We start from the raw sequence: 22,696 nt of genomic DNA, 5'->3' as shown, positions 1-22,696 counted from the left end.
GGGAACTTTCTCGTTTTTCTATTCTTAGGCATCAAAATTATTGGCCAAGACGTAAACTGCTTCTGTGTTCAAAAAGGCTCACAAAACGCAGTCTTGTTCTGCCATCGCGTGGCGTAAGAACGAATCTCATTCTTTTCCGAATGTTGAAGAGAAATGTAATTAACATCAAAGACCACTGTCATACTCCCGATGTACAAACAATGAAGAATATTAAACAGCTAATTACAATTATTGGTTTAATTTATTTATAGTTGTTTATTTTATTTTAAAAAATGTGCCGTTCTAAAGAGATCTAAAGAGAGTCTCTCGGTGATAGATTTGGTAACAACAGTGCCGTAAGCGGAAATGTCAAAATGACATCTGCACGCGTGTCTGTGCACGACTCTGCAGTTTTTTCCGGCAATTTTAAAACATAATACTACACCATACATATGTGCCAACTTTGGTGCTGACTGTGTGAAAATTTAAAGTGACGAACAGCTGACTCTGCTTACTAAGGGTTAATTTATATCAATAGCAGTCTCTGATCAAAAGGAACTAATATTTTAATACCTTCGCAGTTTTTATTCTCATGGCGCCTCGCTCTATATTACCCTGGGGGCGATGCATTTAATCCAACCCCTGAAACCCATACGTACGTACACGTTCTTCTGGAATTATGCTCAAGTCCGCTGAATATTTAAAGGAAAGGTAAAAGCTCCGTGAAGACACACAAGCAATACACTTTCGAGAACATGGTTAAAAATGAAAAGAAAACACCTAACCCGATGAACTAACATAGTAACTCCTCCCTAAATGTAAGACTGTTTATTCGTGTAAAGGCTGCAAAGTCTGGGGTCAACTGATCAAAAGATCACAACTGAAAGATCTGGTGGTCGTGACTTTGCGCTTTTGTACGTCACAGCCAGGAAAAGAAGGCGCTATATTGAAATATATTGAAACATCCACCCCACCCGACCAGACAGACTCGGAAAACAAATTGCCCCCATTGTTTTCATCGCAATCAGGAGTTCAAGTACCGAGTGTGTTGGTACCTGTACACTTCCTTGTAGATAGTCACGCGATTACAAGAAAAAACAAGGCGCTATATCTCGGAAACGAAAGCAGCACAAACGCTACTTACAGCGACACAAACCGGCACAAACGCAGCACTAACGATTGCGGTGGGTTTCTCTGTTCGTGCTGTTTGTAGGGGGACAACTTCACGGAGCTCAAGGTAAACCCTGCGTGGTATTTTAAATACAATATTTCGAACGGATTTTGAATCTCCCGTTTGGCGTTGTGTTCATTGTGTTTTGCAATATAATATTAACCTCAGAAGAAGCAGGCATACGAAATAGTTAGAACTGTTACAAGCAACAAGTGAAAATGAGCTCTTGCAGCAGTGTGTGTGTGTCCGCCGTGGTACAGTAGCGTCTGGCAGCCTATGTAATTGTTGCTTAACCTGTGTGTGTGAGAGAGACAGTATACTGTATATATATAAGGTTCCGCTAATTCTGCTGTTTGATTATACCGCTCGAGGATTGCATTGTAAATCGGAGGGGTGCCTCTATGCTGGCAGGACGGTCAGTTAGAGCCCGGGCCACCCAAAAATCAATTCCTGGCTACGCCCCTGCCCTGCACGCCTAGACCTTGTTGGTGCTGTCTGGACTCCGGCCTTTTCCAGGTCCTAATGAGAGGGTCTGTTTCTGTTCTGCTGGCTCACCAACTGTGGAATGATCGCATCATTCTCGTATCGGGTGCAGCAATTACTCAACACTTTCAAATACTTTGTTAAAACCCACTTTTATACTTTATCTTTTTGTTCCGTTAAATTCAGCTTAGTGTACACCTATCTCCTTTGTTTTAACGTACTGTACTGTGTTCTGACGCTGTAAAAGAAAACAATAGTTATTATTGTGCCCCCTAGTGGCCACAGTCATTCACAGCTACAAGCCTATTTATTGTTTACACACAATGTTATCTCGTTTAAACGCAATGATTTTTCTCCGTACTCCGGTTTAACGTTACTTGTGCATCAAGTATTGAAGACCTTTTCACAGGCTGTGATTCTTCATGCGCAAACAGAATTGTTGTCGACAAAAATGAATAACACCTCTAGCAACATACTGCAGGTGGATCCTATTTTGTTTTTTTTTCACCACAGGACCTACTACTGTTGAGAGGGAGTAACGTTGTGTGGCTAATTGTAGCTGAGCCATAAGAATATCACAAGAATAACCCTGACTGAAACAGATGGATAAAACAATAACACGAGGAATGAGACAGAACCCCTGTGAGTTTCATGATTCATTTTGCTTCAAAAATGCAGCTGTGGCATAATGGAACAGACATTTAAACCACCTGTACAAATTGATTTTGATGGTAAAAAATTGTTCCTCGCTTGAAAGAGGTGGAAACAGGAATTTAACTTATACATGAATCTCAAATGGGTGATAAGGAGGTTGCCCTGAAAGTCAAATTACTTTATCACCTGATTGAAGACATAGGGAGAGACTTGTATCACATTACTTGTTGGACGTGGAGCACATAATCTTGCACTGGATGCTGTGATTGTTGCTTTGGATGCCTTTTGTGACAAAAGAAAAATGAAATGGTGGACAGATGCAATTTCTTTTCTTGGAGTCAGGGAGCAGATGACAGCTTGGATATATACTGATGGAAAAAAAGAAATGCAATATTTTCTGGAATGAGAATACTATAGTTATAGCTTATGTACTTTCACAAAAAGTTGTCAATTTGTTTTAAGCCCTCTGACCAGCAGTACAGCTCGTGCAGTGAGGCATTGCAACTTGCCAATCACACGAAAGCTCGTTAGGTGCACTTTTACCCAACAAGGTCCAGGTGGAACAGTGCCTGATCAGGTCACCTTTAAAAAAGCCTTAATTCAAAGCTTAGGTCACTGCAAGAAAAAGGCCATGCTTAGTCAGTTTACTGTGCATTCCGTAATGCCTCGAATGTCACCAGAAGCAAGGGAGAGGGCCATTGGGATGCTGCAGGCAGGCATGTCATGTGCCAGCGTTGCCAGACACTATGGAGTGAGCCGCTCCACTGGGTCCCGACTGCAGAGAAAGTTTCAGCAGACCGGCAGGACAGATGACCATCCAAGATCCGGTCGCCCTCGAGTGACCACACCACAGCAGGACCGACACATCAGACTGGTCCGTCTGAGAGATCGTTTCAGATCTGCCTCCTCTACTGCTGCTGAAACTGCCGGGAGGCACAATGCCCACATCAGTGACAGGACAGTGAGGCTCCATGCTGCTGGCCTTAGAGCAAGGCCACCTGTCAAAGGCCCTCTGCTCACACCTCCTAGACATCACAACCGACTGGCTTGGGCCAGACAGAGGCTGTGATGGACTCAACAGCAGGGGGATCAGGTCCTTTTCACTGATGAGTCACTCTTCAGCCTGTTCCACGCAGACGGGAGGGCCAGAGTGTGGAGGAGGAGGTGTTGCATTTCTTTTTTCCATCAGTATATATGTAATGGAACTGAGAGTTTTGGCATCAACATGAATGTTTGGGAACATTTTAGACTCTCTCACAGGAGACAGGATTGTGTGTAGATCCCCTGGCTCACAGCGGAGGGGGCGTTTACAGAGAGAGACTGACCTTACCTGAGCCTGGAAAGGCATTGGAGTTCTCTAAAACAAAGGACAAACATTTCTGAGGAACAAAAAGCGATAGGAAAGAAAGAGAACAGGCCCAGATCTCCTGCACCAGACTGGTCCAGTGCAAGTGTTGTGGGGAAAAACTATGAGGAATGTGCAGCATCTGGTCAGAAATACAGAGGCTGCGAGAAGCTGAATCACCTTGTTTCTACACACAGAGCCCCAAAATGTCCAATACTGCATGCTCCCCCGGGGCTCGTACCCAGAGTGATTGCAGGTGAGCATGTGGACAGTCCTAGGAGTCCTTCTGCATCATGCAAACATCCGGCATTACGAATTCATGTCCCAGCACAATGCTCCCAGTAAAATCATGGTAAAATAATTCATATACCCGCAGACTGCCAGTGTTTTCAGGAGCGCCAGGTGCAGTATCTGCAATGGAAAAACGTGCTTTGATATACAGTGTATCAGTAACATTGCTATGATGGCTACTGTGTGTATACTGAGTGTTAATTGTATATTAAGTCATTATGAAATGGAAATCTGCAATAAATAATAAAATGGATTATGACTGGAGTTACTGATTTAATTAATGTTTATAAACGCATGGGATTATCTCCCAGTATATATCTTGTAACAGTGAGTGAGGATGTAAATAGGCTCTATGTTAAAAAAAGTGTAGCAGACAAGCTAACAAAATAGCTGCAGTGCAGATGGATGAAAAGTAGAAATTTCAAGCCCAAATCTATATTGAAATTACTGCTCAGTCTGCAACTCATACCTCCAGACAATTTATCTAGACTGGAATTTATCAGTCTAGCTGCAGTTTCTTGTAGAATCTTTTATGCCTGTGATACTTCCTCGGTTTCTTTAAATTTACCTGAACACACTGGGTTGTTTTTGTAAAGAAGCATTTCTGGTGAATTCAGAAAGTGCTGTTCTCCACAGATTTCTTCTGCCAGCCAGTCGGTTTGAGCAATTAAGGCAAGACTGTGATTCATTTTAAAGGGGACTAGTGACAAATTGTCTGCCCTCACTGTGCGTCCCACAAGCACTGGAGGTTTTACAGAAGGCATATTCAGGAGACATAGAAAGTGGCATCAGAAGCCACCTAATGTACTTTGTAGGCGTGCAATTTCCAGCGCCCGTCATTCTTGCTCGTCAGATCTGTGTGTGAGTGACGGTGTGTGTGGGGGGGGCACCTCATACTGGCCTAGGATGGTGAGCTGAAGGTTGAACTGCATGATCATGTAGGAGCCCGGTGCGTTAGGGAAGCCAGCTGATGCTGTGACGTGAGAGCCCATCACCCTTCTCCCCTGCTGACACGGCACACCACCCCTTCACTGCTCCTCTGAACGTGGCTCAGCCTCATTTACCTCCTGGGGCAGATCACTGACGCGGTGCCCTGCAGTGAAGTGCAGCTCTGTGACGTGGATTTTCACTCCTCCTGTCTACCTGGTTACAAGTCATTGCAGTGATCACAGTGACTGATCATCATCTGACCGATAAATACAGCCCTCAGAGTTTGCTGAGTCCTTTGAAATCTGGAAGAGTTTTCACTAAAGAGCTAGTACTGAGCTCAGCCAGGCCAGGTGTGCAGTAGGTCCTCCTTAAGCATTTGTGCTTTAAAGTCAACCAATTAATATTTGTGATTAATGAGATTCATTGAATGACAGGTACAGTATAATAGATTTTGGGGTAATTTCATGGATTCATTTGATCGTATTAGAGCAAAAGCACTCCTCAGGGTTCAGTGATTTCAGGCGAGCATTCATATTTCAACACATTCACTTTCAGTTAGTTTTAGTGTAACATTCTGGTTGCATATACTTATTACCCATTTTAACTTCAAAACCTCTGTACGCATTTGAGATGCCTAGCTAACCCTGTGCTGTAACCGCTGTGAGCTCTTGTCTGTTCTTGGGGTGTTTTGACTTTATTGTAGGAAGTGCATGTAGAACACAAGCTCAGATGAAGTTAAATCTGGAGATTGACCTGGCCAGTCTAAAACATTCCAGTTGTTTTCCCTTGTATGAATTCTTTAGTTGCATTAGTTGTATATTTTGGGTCATTATTATGCTGAATGGTGAAACACCCCCCAATTAACATATAAGCTGACAAAATGTTTCTGTACATTTCCGAATTTAATTTTTCTGTTATGTGTTAAATCATCAATAAAGACGAGTGAGTCGTTTCCAGAGGCAACCATGCATTCCCAGATCAGAGCATTTTCTTGCTTCACAATTTGCTTAGAACTACAGAACTAATATGCTTTTATAAGCGACCGGTTTTTAATGCGCCGAGAGACTTAAATGAGCCTAGGTTGTTTTACCTTTTCGGTTATTTGGAACGTTTTGGACTGCACCACATCGTTTACAAGATTAAGTCTGTCAGAGATGTGCGCTTTGTTTCAGTCAGACTGATACACAATTAGAGATGGGAACTCCAACTCTACTTCTACAACCAAACTAGAGTCACGGCTAACAGTTTAAATAGTTAACAGCGTAGTTTTGGACGTCGGAGTAAACCCAGCTCATGAATAATCCCAGACACTTTCTCATTGGGCGTGTGGCTCGTAGGCTGGGCTACCGAAAACCTGGGATTGCTCAAAACCGAGCGGCGTGCTCAGAGGCGGAGATGCCGCACTGTGTGTGTGAACGCTCCGCGAGGATCCGAGGCGCAGAAGGCAGGACAGCGGGACAGCGCGCAGCTCCGCACCGCAGACTCGGGGATCATTGCAGACGCTCTTCAGACCAGCCGGACTGTAAATGAAGAGGAGATACCGAGTCAGCAGGCACGGACGAAACACCATGGAAAGCCCAATGAGCCGCTGTAAGATTGTTGTTGTCGGGGACACGCAGTGTGGGAAAACGGCGTTGTTGCACGTATTTGCAAAGGACTGCTACCCAGAGGTAAGTTTGTTTTTCATTGTCCTGAGACAGTAACATTCATTAAAGGGAAGGCGTGGGATAGGCAGTGGGGTTGTAACAACTGACGAGGCCGGTGAATTGTAAATTCACTGGCGTCACATTACCTTACTGGGCATCGGCGGGGCTCAGCTGTGCGGTAAAGTTTCAAAATTCAGCCGAAAGCAGACAGACCTCGGGGCCGGACTGTCTACAGGGACCGAAAGTCACCGGTGCACAGTTTTAATAACAGTTCCCAGGCAAACAAGGGATGAAAAACAGTCATTATAATGTCGCACCAGAGATTCAACCCCGCCTCTAAAAAAAGAACAAAAACCACTAATTGTCTTGCCGTCTGTATTTTCTGGTCCGTAGTCGAAGGTATGTTTTTTTACGAACAAACCTTTGACGAAGTTGAGACTGAATTTCAGCTCCGTCTTCTCAGTCCGCAGTGGGCTGAGCTGCGGTTTGTGCACTCTTTTCTCCGACACAGGTGTTGGACTTTCCACACCAAGTGCTCACTGTAATCGCACACTGGTGCCGAGGCGGTTGAACACCCCATTCATCCGACAGTGGAGCGTGTCCGGTAAAAACACGGACCACATTATTTCCACATGGGAACATAGGCTGTTCAAAAGATTATTTTTAGTTTTGCATTCAAAACTAAAGGGGTTGTGCTTTCTATTCCAGAATTACGTTCCCACGGTCTTCGAGAACTATACGGCAAGCTTTGAAATAGAGAAGCAGAGGATTGAGCTCAACATGTGGGACACGTCAGGTAAGGCAGAAGAGCCCTTCTCCATCTGCTCGGCGGGGGAAGACTTTTAAATGTCACAACCAGCGACTTGCTAACAGAATCTGAAAGCTCCCTGGTGTGTCCAGTTTTTGAACAGATGGCAAAGGAACATTCAGGGATCCTAGCGCCTCTGTTGCTGATCTCGTGTGCCTTTTAAAGTTAAAAATGACAAGCCCTTTTAAGGTACTGTGTCTTGCCTTAAACGCAGACTGTAAATCAAAAGTGTATTGCACAATGGGTGAACTCGTTTGGTTGCTCTTTGGCATATATTAACCTGAGGAAAAATGAGCTGAACTAAATTGACATTGTATTGTCATGGGCATCTCATTAAAGTTGTAAATCAACTCTCCTGCATTAGAAGTCTTGTTAATATGGCTATCTGACATCTTCTTTGGCTGTCGGATTTAATGTATGGGCAAAGCCAGCCCTAGCTCCTGGCCGTTTGCATTCCACAAGGCATTAGCAGTCCCTCTCGTTCTGTTCTGAGCAGTGCGCTGTATGGGTTAGATGGGCTGATCCCGAGATTGTGGTACAATGTCCCTGTTAACCTTCGTCTTTGCCATGACCTGCAAAGGGAATCAACAGCTGTTGTGAATTAGTCTTCAACTGGCTTGTGCTTTCAATAGCATCAGTCTGAATGTACTGATCAGTAAATCAATAACTCTGTATGTGGATCTTATCTGAAGAGGAATTTGTCAAAGATGGTGTCCTCGTCTCGCACAAATCTGATGTGCAAGCGCTTAGACCTGATAAAGCAGGTTACGCACAGTGAGAGCGACTCTGTCAGCTGCCACACATTGGTTGCAGTTGCAGACGCTGATGGATGCAGTCATAGTCCTGACAGCTGATATGCTCTTCAGAATGTCAGATTGCGGTTTTGTTTGCTTTACCCTGCCTGCTTCTGGAATGTCTCCCTTATATTGCAAGACTGTACATGGAAGATTGTTCTTCAGGATGACTTCCTGTGGTGTGATGTGGTAGGGAGGGGTAACTGGGACCTTTCCGGGGAAGGGACAGGAGTTTCCAGCATCTTCACCAATAACTGGACGTGTTAAAGAGGAGTGAATGACCTCTCATCCTGCTCTCGGAGTCTACTACCGTCCGCTTTGTGGTTTTTTTTTGGGTTTGAGCAAAAATAACCAAACACCCTTTGGTGGGAGAATAAGGATTTAAGAGAGTGGCGATGGGAAAGAAATCCCTTGTGCTTAATTAGCATTTTCTAGTAATATGTTGGCTTTGCAAAAAACGCCTGGCTTCACGCAAGCCAACATACCGTCGCTGTATCCTCGGAAGTCGTACGGAAGTCAAGGTCCTTCCCCAGAGAACACCACAGGCTCGAGGGAGAGAGGGCCACTTTCTCCTGACGGCCAATGTTTATCTGGCCTCTCATCGGAATGATCTTAAAGGAGAGGTTATCAATACCATCACATGTGCCAACAGGAATACGACTCCAGATGGCAAACCACCACCGCAAAACCACATATTTCACAATTTGTGGCGATTATTGTTGTATAATATCGGCAGCCATACGATATATATTATAATAGTAACGTTTATATAGTGCCTTTAAAAGTAATGCCACAAAATGCTTTAACTTTTAAACCGAAATAAAAGAGCCATGTTTTAAAACAAAGCAAATTACAAAATAAGCACATACTGTGTAAGAAACACAAGAAACAGTGTAGAAGTACAATAGAAAATACATGATCATTAGAAAATGAAACAGGCACAAACCCTAATTAATAAAAGCCTTTCTGAAAAGAGAGGTTTTCAATCTGTAATAATACACCCAGGGTAGATGACTCTCTGATACCCTTGGAGACAGAATTCCAGGGTTGTGGGCACAGCAGGAAAAGGCAACGCCACCCTTAGAGTGTAAACAAGCACTGGGACAAACAGGAGACCAGTGTGTTAGGTGGGGAGCAGACAGGTTCTGAGGTACCAAGCCATGTAGAGTCGTATAGGTGTGCATGAGGATTTTAAAGTTGACTCGAGTGTTCCAGTCATTCATCCATCCATTTTCCAATAGGTTATTTCAAATGAGGGTCACAGTGGCCTGGAAGCATTGGGGGCAAGGTGGGATACACCCAGGAATACAGAGGAAAACCCAGTGAGAACATACAAGCTCCACACAGACAGCACCCCCGTCCAGAACTGAACCCAGGGCCCCAGTGCTGCGAGGCAGAAATGCTCACCACTGCGCTGTCCACATCAGAGGAATATATCTTTCATTTAGGCGTTTATAAGTATGGCTTGGTGTCTGAATTGGAGATGACATGACAGAAAAACACCCTGACTTGTGTAGCTCCTGAGGTAGGACAGCAGTGCATCCTCTGTTTTTTCCTTTGTTTATTTTTTTTAAAAAGTATTCTACTTGCATTCGGGGGCTTGGGAGTTTTTTCCTCAGCAGTGCCATGAATAGAGCCCGGCGGTAATGACTTTATAATTGGCCTTTGTCTTGGGCAATGAAAGCACACCGGCGGTGTGACGGGCCTTGCCTGCAGGGTGTTACGCTGGGACTAAGTGCTGCTTTTGTTTTTTGTTTTTTGCGTCTAACCAGTTCGGGCGCTATCGGTGCGGGGGCCGCAGGTCGCCCCGGGCTGCACGATTCCCGGCTGCAGCTGCCGCCGCAAAATCTCTTCGCGAGAGTAATGAGTGTGGACGTATTTGCATAGCCAGTTTCAGGAACTGCACGAACTGCAGGAGCTTTCGCCCAAAGCCCTTCTACTTGCAGCTGAATGTTAAAAGCGTTTGACCTAGTGACTGGTTGGGAGCCCCTTCCTGGCGATGCTCCGCTGGCAGTGCCCTGCTCCTCCACCCTTGGGGACTTGAGTCGCAGCTCTGACTTGGCTCCGGTTTCAAGAGAAGTTGTGGGGGAAAATATATAAATGTTCTCTTACTCAAATGTCATATGCTCTGGCTTTCCTGATCAATAATATAGAAGTCATTTATTTTCTTTATAGGAATCCTTTACGTATATTGGGATAGATGTACTTTACAATTATTTAAAATATTAATATGAGGAATCCTGATATTTAGCTCTGCGGGTCCAGCTGTGAATATATACAATGAAGACACGCAGTCTGCTCTCTGCCGCCCCCTGGGCTTGAAAGCGCTAAGACAGCCATGGTAGCCACTGTGTACCCTATAAGGTGATGTGGACTTTGCCGCAGTGTTTGTGTACTCGTTACAAATGTGTAAAAGTAAAAAGGGCTGTGAAATTGGGAAAGAAGACAGAGAGCCATGCAAGATGTAAGTGTGGTAAAGTCACAAACACTGCACATTTACTGCATTGCACTTCTCTGAGGGAGACTGCGGGCTCCCCTCCAGATCCCTGCACCGCTCACCCTGCTGTGCCTGGCAGTGGAAATGCTGGCAGGGGGTCGGGGTGAATTATGTTGAAGCTTTTTGCTCTGGAGCAAACCTTGGCTTCCAAACATCTATGTTTTAATGCTGCAAATCCTGAAAGTTTTGGTTTTTCCAAGGCTCCTGCTGTAGGTGGGATCTTGCCCTGCCAGTCTGTCACTAGGACCGTTGTGATCCTCCCCTGCCTGAGCTCCAGATGAATTCCTTGGGCAATACAAGCTGCCCAAGATAACCAGAGGTGCAATGAGTCCATGACATGCTTTCAGCTAGCAGGCATTTCAGGAAGAGAGAGCTGGGCCTTTCAGCATGTTCTAGTGTTTCGGCTTCTTCTGCAGCTCCCCAGAGCAAGTGACTGTCACTTGTCTTCAATGATGAGGTTGAATGTAGGTGTCTTCTAACTTAAAAAAAAAGACAAGTATTGGCACCACTGTGTTAAAACAAGGTCATTTGCTAGCTTACTGTGTTTTAATTAGGAGTCATTAAGCTCTACATATTTGTCAGTAACACCTTGTATACTTGAATGAGATAGCAAATGGTAATTCATGTTCCAGGAGTGAGCTCACTGAATTAAGATCCAAGTGCTGTTACTTATGTCTGTTGCTGCAGCTGTGCCAGGCATTGATTTCTTTATATTACAAAGCACTTACAGCTGTAGAAATCTTTAGATTTACTCCACATCTGCTTTTCCATTTGTTGAGAGCATGGCGAAGGATGAGTTGTGGATGAATTTAGTTGTACAACAAGGTGCACACTTTGTTTTTTATATCTGAATCTTTGTTTTGAGTCGTGAAACCTGTGCTGTCAAGGCCCTTGTGCATATAAACATGCACAGAGCTCCCAGGAATAGAGTAAGCAGCCTTTTCGGAAGTCCTCCACCTGTGCAGGAAGGCCCAGGAACAACACTGTAGTCCAGTTCAGCTGGGGCTCCTCACTGCTGGTCAACTCATACAGCACTATCTGCAGCGGCAGTGTTGCTGAAGAGTGGTCTCTGAACTGTCATGGGGGGTGAAGTCGGAGACTCTGACAGTTCGCTAATTTTGATGCCTTACAATTCAAAGTTCTTGGTGACTCTCCTGGACCTTTGCTTTATAATGCTGAGCCCAGGGATCCATCTGCTCTCTGGTGTGCAACACAGAGCCTTAAACCTCACAGCTTAGGGGGCTTGGGAAGGGGAGGGTGGGTGCACTCTGAGCTGAAGTAGGCCAGGTGGTGCTGCTTGCTTCACTATTTACACAACACGGCTGTGTAATTAGTTCTAGCTATTCCTCCCCCTTCTGTACATTTAGAAATCCTTACCAAGTCTGATTCTGGTCAAAGCTACAGCCAGATATAGTTGGCCTCTCTGATCCTGGCCTGTAATGTGGGGTTAAATCTGTAAATACCATGCAGGAATTCCAACACGTCAGTCAAATCGGTACAAAATCTTCTTTGTTCTGGGTTAGAAGCTTCAGTTCTCTTAACCTGCCTGTTTAGGAAAGAGCTGGTAATCCAGAGATTAATTCCTGTTTGCCTCTCATTTCTCCTTTTCTGTATAATGGTGATTGTGACCAGTTTGCACCGAGATGCAGTGGGACCGTGTGTGTGTCATAGGCACCCTGTAGTTAAGATGTCTTTAACTCTGCAGTATCTGGGACACTGGGACCAAAGCACATAGTGTTCAGTGCTGTGATTTCAATCAGCGATGGAACACAAACTGAAAACCCTAGTTGCACACTAGGATCTAGATTAAATAATGGGTTTCTTGAATCTCGGTTTATTAAACAGGAGTGCTTTTACTTGTGGATACTGCCCAGTAATCATTCTTTATGAGGCTACAGGATGGCAAGATTGGTAGATCCTGTTTGGAGAAGGGCCAGTTCAGTAAGGTTCAGGGATATGGCCCTTGTAGAGACATAGGGTTCTGGTAGTCTGTATTGGCTTTAGGCAATAACAGCTCTCCGTTTACACTGATCTACTGTTTTTAAGGATTTAAAAACACCTCTCCCCCACCTTTTCTTGAGTTAGTACAGACTTTGTGAGAGCCATGAGGAGTCAAATAATACCATCTTTACTCTTGCCTGCCAAGGGTCTTGGAAAATGGGAATGCGGGGACTTCTGTCATCATGACCCACAGAATAATGTTTTTTTTTTATTAATGAAGTTTTTTATTATTTTAATGAAGTAATATTAATGAAGTAATATTGATATCTTGTCAAGTGAACACTTTTTATAGGTCTGAAGCACCGGTTTATCGGTTGTGGACATTGGCTTTTAAGAACTACATCTGTGTCTTAAGCCAACATAAAATGATAAAGCCAAAGCAACTGTCTGTTATACATGAAGCAAGAGAACACTAAGCTCTTAAAGAATCAGAGAGCCTGGATTTTCAGGTTTGGTTTAAGGAGTTGTGTGTGGGCATTCCAGGTGCTGATGGCACTCCTCAGGCAAGTTGAACATGTAAAGTAAAACAGCTTAATGTGGTCGGTTACTTTGCACTCATGCTAACTTTTACTTTTGAAATGCTTAGCAGTCTAACCATATGACACATTATGAATTTTCTCAAGAAGACTAGATAATTTCCTCCCTTTGGGGAATGAGGAAAATGTCACTATCTTTCCTGTGCTGGCTGTCATCTCTTGAAGGCCGGAGAAGGGCAGGAAAGAGCTACCTTATAGAAAGAGTCTGTGCTTTGTGCAAACAGGTTGTGTAAAATGTGGTTCAGTGATGCAAAACAATCTTGTGAAAATGTCGGAAGAAATTAATGAAATCTATAACAAAACAGTGGCCTCACTGATTGCCATATAAAATATACTGTAAATCAGGCATTTCCTTTAGAGATCTCTTTGGTTTCTGTTTGGGGGGGAAAAATAACTTTGAATCCTAATATCATCAGTGAACTTTTAAGTGTTCAGACTTCATCTTACTTACCTTATAACTTCTAAAGCTCAAGTGTGCTACCAAAAGGTCTGCCAAGTTCTTTTCATTATAAATGCCCTAATGGGAGACTTATTATCCTGTCTACTGGCTCATTTTTAGAGGTGTTACTGCCAAGTGTTTCATCTCTAGGGATGCTTTGGAGTCCAATAGATGCCTTTTCTTTTTGGTCTTCTTCTGTGTATCTCATTAGTCAAACGAGAACGGTTCTTGGCTCATTTGCATGTATCTTTCTATCAAGACAAGGTGCCTGCCTTGTCATCTTCTGAGGCTGCTTAGAAGAGGAGTGTGCCATCGGCATCACAGCGCTTGCTGTACCAGCTGCGCAAAGCGCCCAGACTCTCAGCAGTCCAATTAAGTGCTGAGTCACTGCCTGCTACAGGGCTGATGAGCTGCTGCGACTCCAGTGATCTGCTGTGTAGGCTGTGCTATCCGTTCAGCAGGGTGACTTGTATCATGAGGGGGTTATAACATGTCCTGTTTACCCAGGACACCTCACTGCTTCTTAATGACACTAACAACCCAGCCAGTTGTACTCCATGTTTTCTGAAAGTAACCGCAGGAACCGTAAAGGTGCAAATACAGCAAAGAGGCAATGCAGATGTGGACAAAAATACATTTTTATTTTTTTTTGCTTCAGCTTGTGTTTTGATAAAGGACTCCCAGCACATGTGGAAGTCGTGTAGCTGATTTTGCACTGGTGTGAAACAAACTGATTTCTGTATGGCTGCAGCTTGCCTACAGCTACAATTTATTTTATTTTTTGTGATAATGGAAACAAGACTAGAAAAGCAGTGTCCTAATACAGTTGCCTCACCTCTGCCAGACCCGTGTGTGTGGGGCATATTCGGTTTTGTAGCTGCTTTAAGCTCTGAAAGAATGTCTCCAGTAAAATTACACCGTATTAGGAAAAATAAAAACCATAGTGCTTCTGTTTACAAATTCCCATTTCCGGGATTGAGTTTCGTTAATCCATAATCCTTAAATTTCTTAATTCTAGATTTTAGCTGTAAACTGCATTAATTGTCTTTGAGCAACTCAGAGTGCAAATCATGAAGTAATGACAGGGGACAAACAAAGGTAGATTAAGACCAAAATAAGAGGAAAGGAATCTTGTACAGAACTGAACTTGGGTTTTCTGATGCTGGAATGAATAATGAAACCAACACAACCAGGTATTGACCAGGGAGGAGGAAAAGTTTAGTAAAAATGTAATTTTTAATGTTTTGTTTATGTATTATGTACATGTACTCTGCTGCCCCACTTTGTTGGCCAAACTACCAGGAGGCTTAAGACTCTGTCCGTAAATATTGGTTGGAGATCGTGATTTTTATTTTCATATCGCACTGTTTTATAATTCCTCCACCTCTTAACAGTAAAATCCCTTGCGCAGATATGATTGTAGGAACTTCTCTCTTCGCTGAAGGGTCGACGGGATGTAGTCTGAGAAGGTGGAGAAAATTGTGGAACAGCTGTCTGGTGTCTGTTTAGAGTGTGCACACGGGACTTCCCAGGGTGATGTGTGCAAGAAACGGTGTTTGCTGCTTCTTGAGTGGTCAGGCTGGTGTTAAATGCAAAACGAATGTGGTGGATAGTGTGAGATGTGGGAGGCACGGCATGGAATCGAAAATGCACGGAACAGCTCTTAGTTCTTGCCACTTTGTAAACTCCTTTACAAATCAGCCCCCCTGGGAGTTTGGGAAATTCTGATTTATGCTGCAGAGGTTTCTGTAGTGACCTGATTCAGAACTCCTTTTTCAAAGACCTGTGTATATGTGGCAAAGCAGAAAATGTCCTACTTCTTCCGTTAATTCTGCATTGTTTCCCAAATCATTCATTGTGTGGAGAACGTTATGGAAATGGATAATGAAGATTTCAAGATCAATTTCCTCAAGCTAACATTTTGTTGGGATCTTTTGATAAACAGGGTGATGTTTGCAATCAGACTGGCCCTTTCACAGTCCTTAACAGGACATTGTTCCCTAACAATTTCTAAAATTTAAATCAAAAGTGAAGCAAACACAAATCAACAGCACAGACCATTTTCATGAAGTTTAAAATGTCAGGGTGACATTTAATGGGCTTGTGGACATTTTTAATCTGGAGACTAAAACCCAAGTTCTCTTTTGTATATTAAGAGCTTCACCTAATCAATTTTTCCAGAGGGATGAATTCTGTGTTTGTATGGGCTGTGGGGGCTCTCGGTCTGATGTCAAGCCCATCACACATCATGTGTCGGGGGATTGTTTAGGGTCCGGGAGAGCCCAGCAGCGTGACGGGTGGTGATTAATGGAGTTCGTCGCAGGGAGGGGTCTTTCCCGTGATGAGTAACAGCCTGTGTTTGTTCGGCGATCTCTCCCGAGGCCTGTGAGGAAACCAAGCGTAGCGCCCGCTGGAGAGGGCGAGAGCGCGGGGCAGAATGTCAATGTGCTGGGAGGCCAAGCGACGGACTCTTCTCCCAAAATGGTTTTATAGATCTTTTTTGGTGTTCCACACTTTTTAATAATGAGTGCTTGAGTGCCCTCAAAATTCTTGCTGGGTGCCCGTTTTATAAGCAAAGATGAATTCAGTTACCAAGATGGAAGGTGAATGTACACGTAAATGTTATTGTAATCCTGACTTTAATTTGCCTTTTTATTCTAATGTTTACCAGAACTGAGTAGCTTATCTTAGCGTTTCAGAGTCAGTTCATGTTCCTTTCTAAACAAACATGAAAAACAACCTTATAGAAAGAGGGCAAGTGTCCAAGATGCCACTAATGGCAAAATGTCCCAGAAACGGGGTGTCTGTTAGGGGGTGTTGCGTTTGTAGGCCCAAATGCTTGTTTCTCTACTTTGTGCTGCACCTAAAGAAGAGGTCAATTTGATTGAGATTCATGGCACTTAAATAAACCACAAATTCCATGTCCCCACCTTCAGTAAAAAGCAGCTACTGAAAGTCACACGATGACATTTATCTTCTTTAATGGGCACTTCACACCCCTTGACGTGCATAGCCGGGGCCAGTTCAGAGCTGGGTGATGGTGTGAGAGCTTGCTTATGCTCTCTGTGCCTCGTTGGCTCGAGGCGCCGCATGCCTGGGAGGAAAACGTGTTGTTGTTTACTTTAGAAGGTGCCATTCCTTGGGTTTAATTGTTCACATGTGTTTTTGGTCTGCAGTACGACTGTGCATGTTTTTCTTTGATGCAGGCTTTAAGGCTGCACAGCGGCTGTGCACCTGTTGTGATCATTCAGGCCTCTGTGAATATCTGGTCCTGTCTCACAATGAAGCTAGGGTGAGCTGTTGAAAGCCTTCCTGAATTGGGATGCAGTCAGTAAAGCAGTTCTGGAATAATTGTTGGTCTTGCTGTTTACATGTGCTCCAGATTAGCAAGTCAATGGCCATAGGGTGCCACTGTGTGTTGTCTTTTCTTCTAAGGGAAGCTGTAACATTATCATGGCTCTGCTTTCTGTCTTTGTTGGTTGCTAAGTGATGTGAGTATTTATTGCCTTGTTAAACCGGGTAAAACCGATATTTATTTATTTGAGCAACACCACCCAAAAAAAGATGACAAAGCTCATGATGTCAAGGGACATTGTGAGTTCTGCTTGATAACTTGCCTACAAATGGGACTAACTGAGAGGCACCTTGGATGTAGTGTGATGTGACTGTGGGGAAACCCCTTTTTTATCGATCACTTGAAATTATTTTTCTTTTTTACTTTACCTTTAACCTTTGACACAAAATAAAGACCAGTATGTTTGCTTTATGGAGATCAAACCCGATGTCCTTGCAGTGTTCGTGAACCATTGTAGAAAGAGTATCCTTTCTCTGTTCTTGCCTTCTGTCCTGTGCTGTGTTTCCACAGAAACGCTCATTAGCACCTTGGGAAATTAAATTAAAATATCTACACTTTCACTTTCTTTATAGTCTCTTTAGTGCTGCTCCTATCGCTCTGCTGCATTTATATCCATTACAGCTGCTGATCTGCAGTGCTTCTGTAGTTAATGAACATGCGTGGCCAGGCTGTATCCAGGCTGGAGTTCTCTCCACAGTAGCCAGGAGCACGCGTCAGCCTGCTGCTGTAGTGAACTGTGCAGTTATGAGTTCTGTACTCTGATCCTGTATATTAAACAGTTTCAAACCGAGGATCAGTTGGGATATTTTAGTAAGATCAGAAGTAAAGATTTAATGGTGTGCAGCTTTAACCTCATTAAATATCAAACACCATCCCGACCTGTTCAGCATGCTTAAGCCTCGGGCTCTAGGATAAATCTTCGCCAAGTGCTTGAGGCAAATGTGCTGTGCTGACAGCAGATGTACTCGCTGCGGGACAGTGGACAGTCCAGTGCTCTAGCTGGCCTGGGAAACCCAGCACACAGCAGCGCTGACCCCAAGCCCTTTACACACAGTCTGAAAAGACCCGAGATGGTTTGTGTTTGTGTTTGTGTTTGTGTTTGTGTTTGTGTTTGTGTTTGTGTTTGTGTTTGTGTTTGTGTGTGTGTGTGTGTGTGTGTGTGTCCAACAGCAGTCTCTCTTATCGCAGCTGGGATGCCTGAAGTATTGATCAGCATGTCTCCAGCCTTCTGAATTCCTCTTGGAGCTTAGAGGAGATAGTGTTTCAGAGGAACCCTGCACCTCACACCGCCTCTTCATCCTCCTCTGAGCTTGGTGAAAAATCATTAGGCCTACATCTCCAGAACTTCACAACAGAGGAATTGTAGGCACCTCTTCATGGACTTGGTGCCTCTGTGCAGCCTGATCAAAGACCTTGACTCCCCCTGGGGCAGACAGGGAGGTGTGCATGCATGGTTGGAACTCTTCCAGCACTGCTTGTGTGTATCTGCCCTGTTTTTCAAAGAGGACAATAACTGCGACCAGGCACTTTAAAAATAATAGTTACAGTATTATATACTGTAGGTACTTGCAGTCATGCATTATAGTGACACCTAAATTGTTATTTTTAGTGTTTTAGAAATCTTTTTTTCCCCCCAATTTTAAAAATCAAAATATTGTTAAAGTTGACAACCAAATTAATTATTTGGTTCTGGAATTTTGTCATAAGCCATTCTGAAGTAATATTTTATATATTTCTCTTGCATGTTTCACCCCAAAGGATCCCAAGGTGCTTTAAAATTGAAAGGGAGCCCACCTGCGTGAACCACCATCTGCTCTGCTGCACAGTGGAACGCGTGTCGATTCTTCTGAACAGTTCTGTAGGCTTTAGTATTGACAGTGCTATAGTGCTTTAATGACCAGGTTATCCGGGTCTCATTCAAGCAACAGTAGCTCCCCCAGCACAGTGTACCCGGTGGACTGGTCCTTAATCACATGCTGAAGTGGGAGAGTGGAAAAGGATGTGAGAGATGATACAGAGTTGAATTGCTCCTGTATGTCGAAGTGAAGGCTGCTGTGATGTTCTGTTGTCACTCTCCTCTTCCTCCTTTGTCCCATCCAGTGGTTTCTGCTCAAGTCAAAGCTATAAAAGCATTCCTGTCCCCAGCTGGTGGTGGAGTGCTTTCTCATGGTAATCAGGCTGGATTCCTGGGGTCATCTCTCTGCCAGCCCTGCTGCGCGTTTCCCAGTGGCTGAATGGACTGGGAGAGGGGAGGCAGCACTGCTGACAAAGGTGCTCGGCTCAGTGCTGGAATTCTTTGCCTGCCCCCTCTTTTAAAGGGAATGTTTCCCAATTTAACACCTCAACAGCAAAAGCACACGAGCTACTGTAAATCAGCCCAAACAACACGCCTTATTAAAAGATGTAGCCATTCTGTTTCTGTAAACAAAATTTCCAAAGACAATATAGCTTTAACCAGTCATGTTTAATTCATTGGTTTTATGGGATTGTGCTCATTCCAGTGAAGACAGAGGCCTGTGGAGTACTGAAGTAGTGGAGCTAGTTCTTGCACCTTCCAATCGCCTTGTTGCCTTCTGTCAAAGCTCATCTCCATGTCCTTTTGTGTGACACTATTAAAAAAAATACAATTTTTTTAATAAGCTACTGTGAAGCACAGTGAAGTGTGACAGGAAAATGCATCTTTGTCTGCGATGGGGTAGTGTGACCTTATTAGATGTAGGAAGTCATTCCCTGTGGTTCCAGCTCACTGGTCAATAGTGGCAAAACTATTTCACAGTGATACGAGTTTTAAAGGACATGTCAAAGTCTTCTTTTCTCTTCCATTGTATTTTCCATTGAAAGTTTTTCAAATCTTCACCTAGCAGCAATTGGCCCGATATGGAAAGATTATGATTTTTGCTCAAGGCTAAAAACATGAGAAAGGTTGTGAATCTCGGGAGGTGGTGTCTCCCTGTGGATTAGCATGCACCACAAGGTAGAACTTCCTTGAAGAAGCTGTATCTCCTCTCTCACTTGAGGTTTGTTTCCAGACCAGGTTGCATGTTCCTCCTGTCTTCCAAAGACATGCTGGACTGGTTAATCAGTTCTCGGTCCAATCCAACCAGCCCAGGTGTCCTGTCATATGCCTTAAACTTCCAGGATAGGCTCCGAGTTGCTGGAACCCTTACCAAGAACAAGTGACTTTCTGAAAAAGGATGTGGAGTCAATTTATTTTTAAATTTGATTGTCTCCAAACAATAAAATACAAAAGTACTGTAAAGTGGTACACCCTTCCAGGTATCTACCCAAGCACCTCTTAAATCTAGAGTTCAAAGGCCTTGACAACATCGGCAGTCACCCCCCAGGCACCCACTGTCCCTTCACTCACACTCTGGAATTCTGCAGGCCTGAGCTCCATATAAATAGACAGGCTGGGACTTGGTGATACAGGAGAGGAACTGTGGGGGTCTCAGGACAACTCGGCCACATCTGTTTCTGCCACTGTGAGAGGTCCATATCCACGGAGTACTGAATGTGATTGAGTGATGGATTGAATCCATCAGTGAGATGGATTAATAGCTCAAAAAGAGTGAGGGATCTTTTTTAATAGGGATACAATAGCACATTTAACATCCCACCTGAAGGAACATTCCTCAATGATTGTATGAATGAGTGTAACATGTCAAGGAGAAGCAGATCTAATTGGGACCGCAGTCAGATAAGATTCAGGAGGGATGTCAAGAGTGCAGTAGACTTGTGCTTCGTCACGTCCTGCACCAACACCTTTAGCTGAGACATGGGTGCCTCCGGCACCCCTGCGCTAAGGAGTAAGACCGAGAGAAAGAAGAAACGGCTCACCTCCTCAAATTGAACGTTCAAACTGTGTAGATTTGAATAAAGTGAGAAATGTGGAGATTATCTCTATAGCATTGCTGGTCATTCTTTACATGCCAATTTAACTGCAAGAGTTCCTGCAAAATGTTCATTATTCTCAAAGCTACAGTAGTAAGTGGCTGGGTTGATTGCCATTAACATTTTTCCTTGATTAATGTATGAGAAACATAGTGAGATCTTGGCAATGGTTTTTATTTTTTATAGGCAGGTTAGTTTTCCAGTGCATGGTTTCAGTAATAATGAATTGTTGAACATATCCTAAAAAACCTGTTTCAGATTCAGACATTTTCCTAAGATTTATAAAATTCTGAGGCAAATGCAACATCCATCTTATCCTTGCTTAAAACCAAGAAGTCCATAAAATTGTTTGAAATTGTGCCCAAAATGTCTCTCAAATCTTGTAATATTGTGTTAAAATGCCAATGGCATGTATGTGAAGATTTTTTCAGGTACAAAATTCTGTAGACAACAGTTGGTTCTGGCACAGCTGGTTCTGTGTGGCTGAAAAAAGGTAAAAGCTTTAAAGAGTTAAAAATGCAATATATCGATGTACTGTATATAGTTATCGATCTATAACTCTAAGATCAGACATACAATTTCTTAATATCTAAGTTGCTTGAGAATGAACATTACTCTTGCAATTTTGAGCAATCAAGAATACGATTCTTGACAGCATTAATTTCTGCACCCAGTATAATATCAAAGTCCTTTATAAAACAATCGCGCACCTTGACTTTAGTAATTGCCCTGATTCCCTGAAACAAGCTTTCCCTGCTGGAGGTCACTAATGGAACCAGAGGGCCCCTTTCTGCCCTGCTGCCTACCACAACCTGAATGCCAAATTAGAACACTTTAGCTGGGGGTGGGGGTGAATGGGCATGTTCTGCTGTTCAGTGTCTGTTGTCTCATCTGCTTCCATTATTTCAGAGAAGTCTCTTGGAAGCTAGCTGAATATGCGGAAAATCAATCCCCTTCCTCTCCCACTGAGGCTATCGATTTCCACCTTCCAACACTTCCTGTAATCCCGTTTCCCCCGGGTCACCTCCTGTGCTCAGAAAGGGCACTCGGAGCGTCTCTGGACGATTGGCTCCTTCACTCTGGGCCCTTTTGATAGTTTCAGAGGGATGACTTTCCAGACGTTTACATTAATAATGCAGGCCCTGACTCGTGATGTGTGCACTCTTGCGGGCTGCTGTGGGTCCTCGCCCTCCTTTTTCTGTGTGTAGCAGCTCGGACCTGAAAGGCTCGATTCTGCAGCCCAGTTCTGCTGGGGACACTTGCTGAAGACGGTTACAGAAATTATACTTCATGAGAAAGATTGGAACAAATTCACAGTCACATCAAATGCTCAATATAAACATCTTTATTGAAAAGATAAAAAATATTTAAGCTTTTACTTTATTTTGGTGTTTAAAACAGCCCTCTTCACGTGTCAAGTGTTTTGCACTCAGTGTGGGCCAGAGCGGTCATCTCTGTATCTGCAGTCTGCAGACCTACACATTTCTACACCTGCTGAAAAGTGAACGTCTGTGGTTCACACTAGACCTGGTTTGTCTGGGTTGGCAGTGAGCGCCAGCGTAGAGTCTGCTAGGTCCCACTTGGCCTGCGACTGGAAGAGCTGTGGTCATCCTGTATTCATTCACAGAGCTCTTTCATTTCGAGTAACGGAGGGAACGAAGACGTTGGTAGCCTGAGAGAAGCAGATATATAATAGGATCACAGCTAATCTTTTCTGGCAAAAAGCAAATCCCAGATTAATGGAGCACTTGTTTTCCATCTTAAAACGAAAAAGGTGTCAGAATGGGTTTAACAAGGGCAGACAGGAATATAGGTGGGGTGATGGGGTATGTTCCCAGTCTCACAGTAAAATCCTGTCATCCTCTTTCACTGCATG

At 43.7% G+C, this 22,696-nt stretch overlaps 1 protein-coding gene across 1 annotated transcript in view; it reads left to right on the top strand.

Annotated features, from left to right (window-relative positions):
• The first annotated feature begins 6,222 nt into the window (after positions 1-6,222).
• rnd2 (Rho family GTPase 2) overlaps positions 6,223-22,696 on the top strand; it is a 51,200-nt gene continuing 34,726 nt past the window's right edge. The window contains exons 1-2 of the mRNA XM_088906175.1: positions 6,223-6,523; positions 7,208-7,295. Of these exons, the coding sequence (XP_088762301.1) occupies positions 6,380-6,523; positions 7,208-7,295 (232 nt within the window). The 5' untranslated portion in view covers positions 6,223-6,379. The remainder of the gene's footprint in view (positions 6,524-7,207; positions 7,296-22,696) is intronic.

The sequence above is a fragment of the Atractosteus spatula genome, chromosome 26 (assembly GCF_055471065.1).
Source record: "Atractosteus spatula isolate fAtrSpa1 chromosome 26, fAtrSpa1.hap1, whole genome shotgun sequence".
Lineage (NCBI taxonomy): Eukaryota > Metazoa > Chordata > Actinopteri > Semionotiformes > Lepisosteidae > Atractosteus > Atractosteus spatula.
This window is presented reverse-complemented; position numbering and strand designations above follow the sequence as displayed.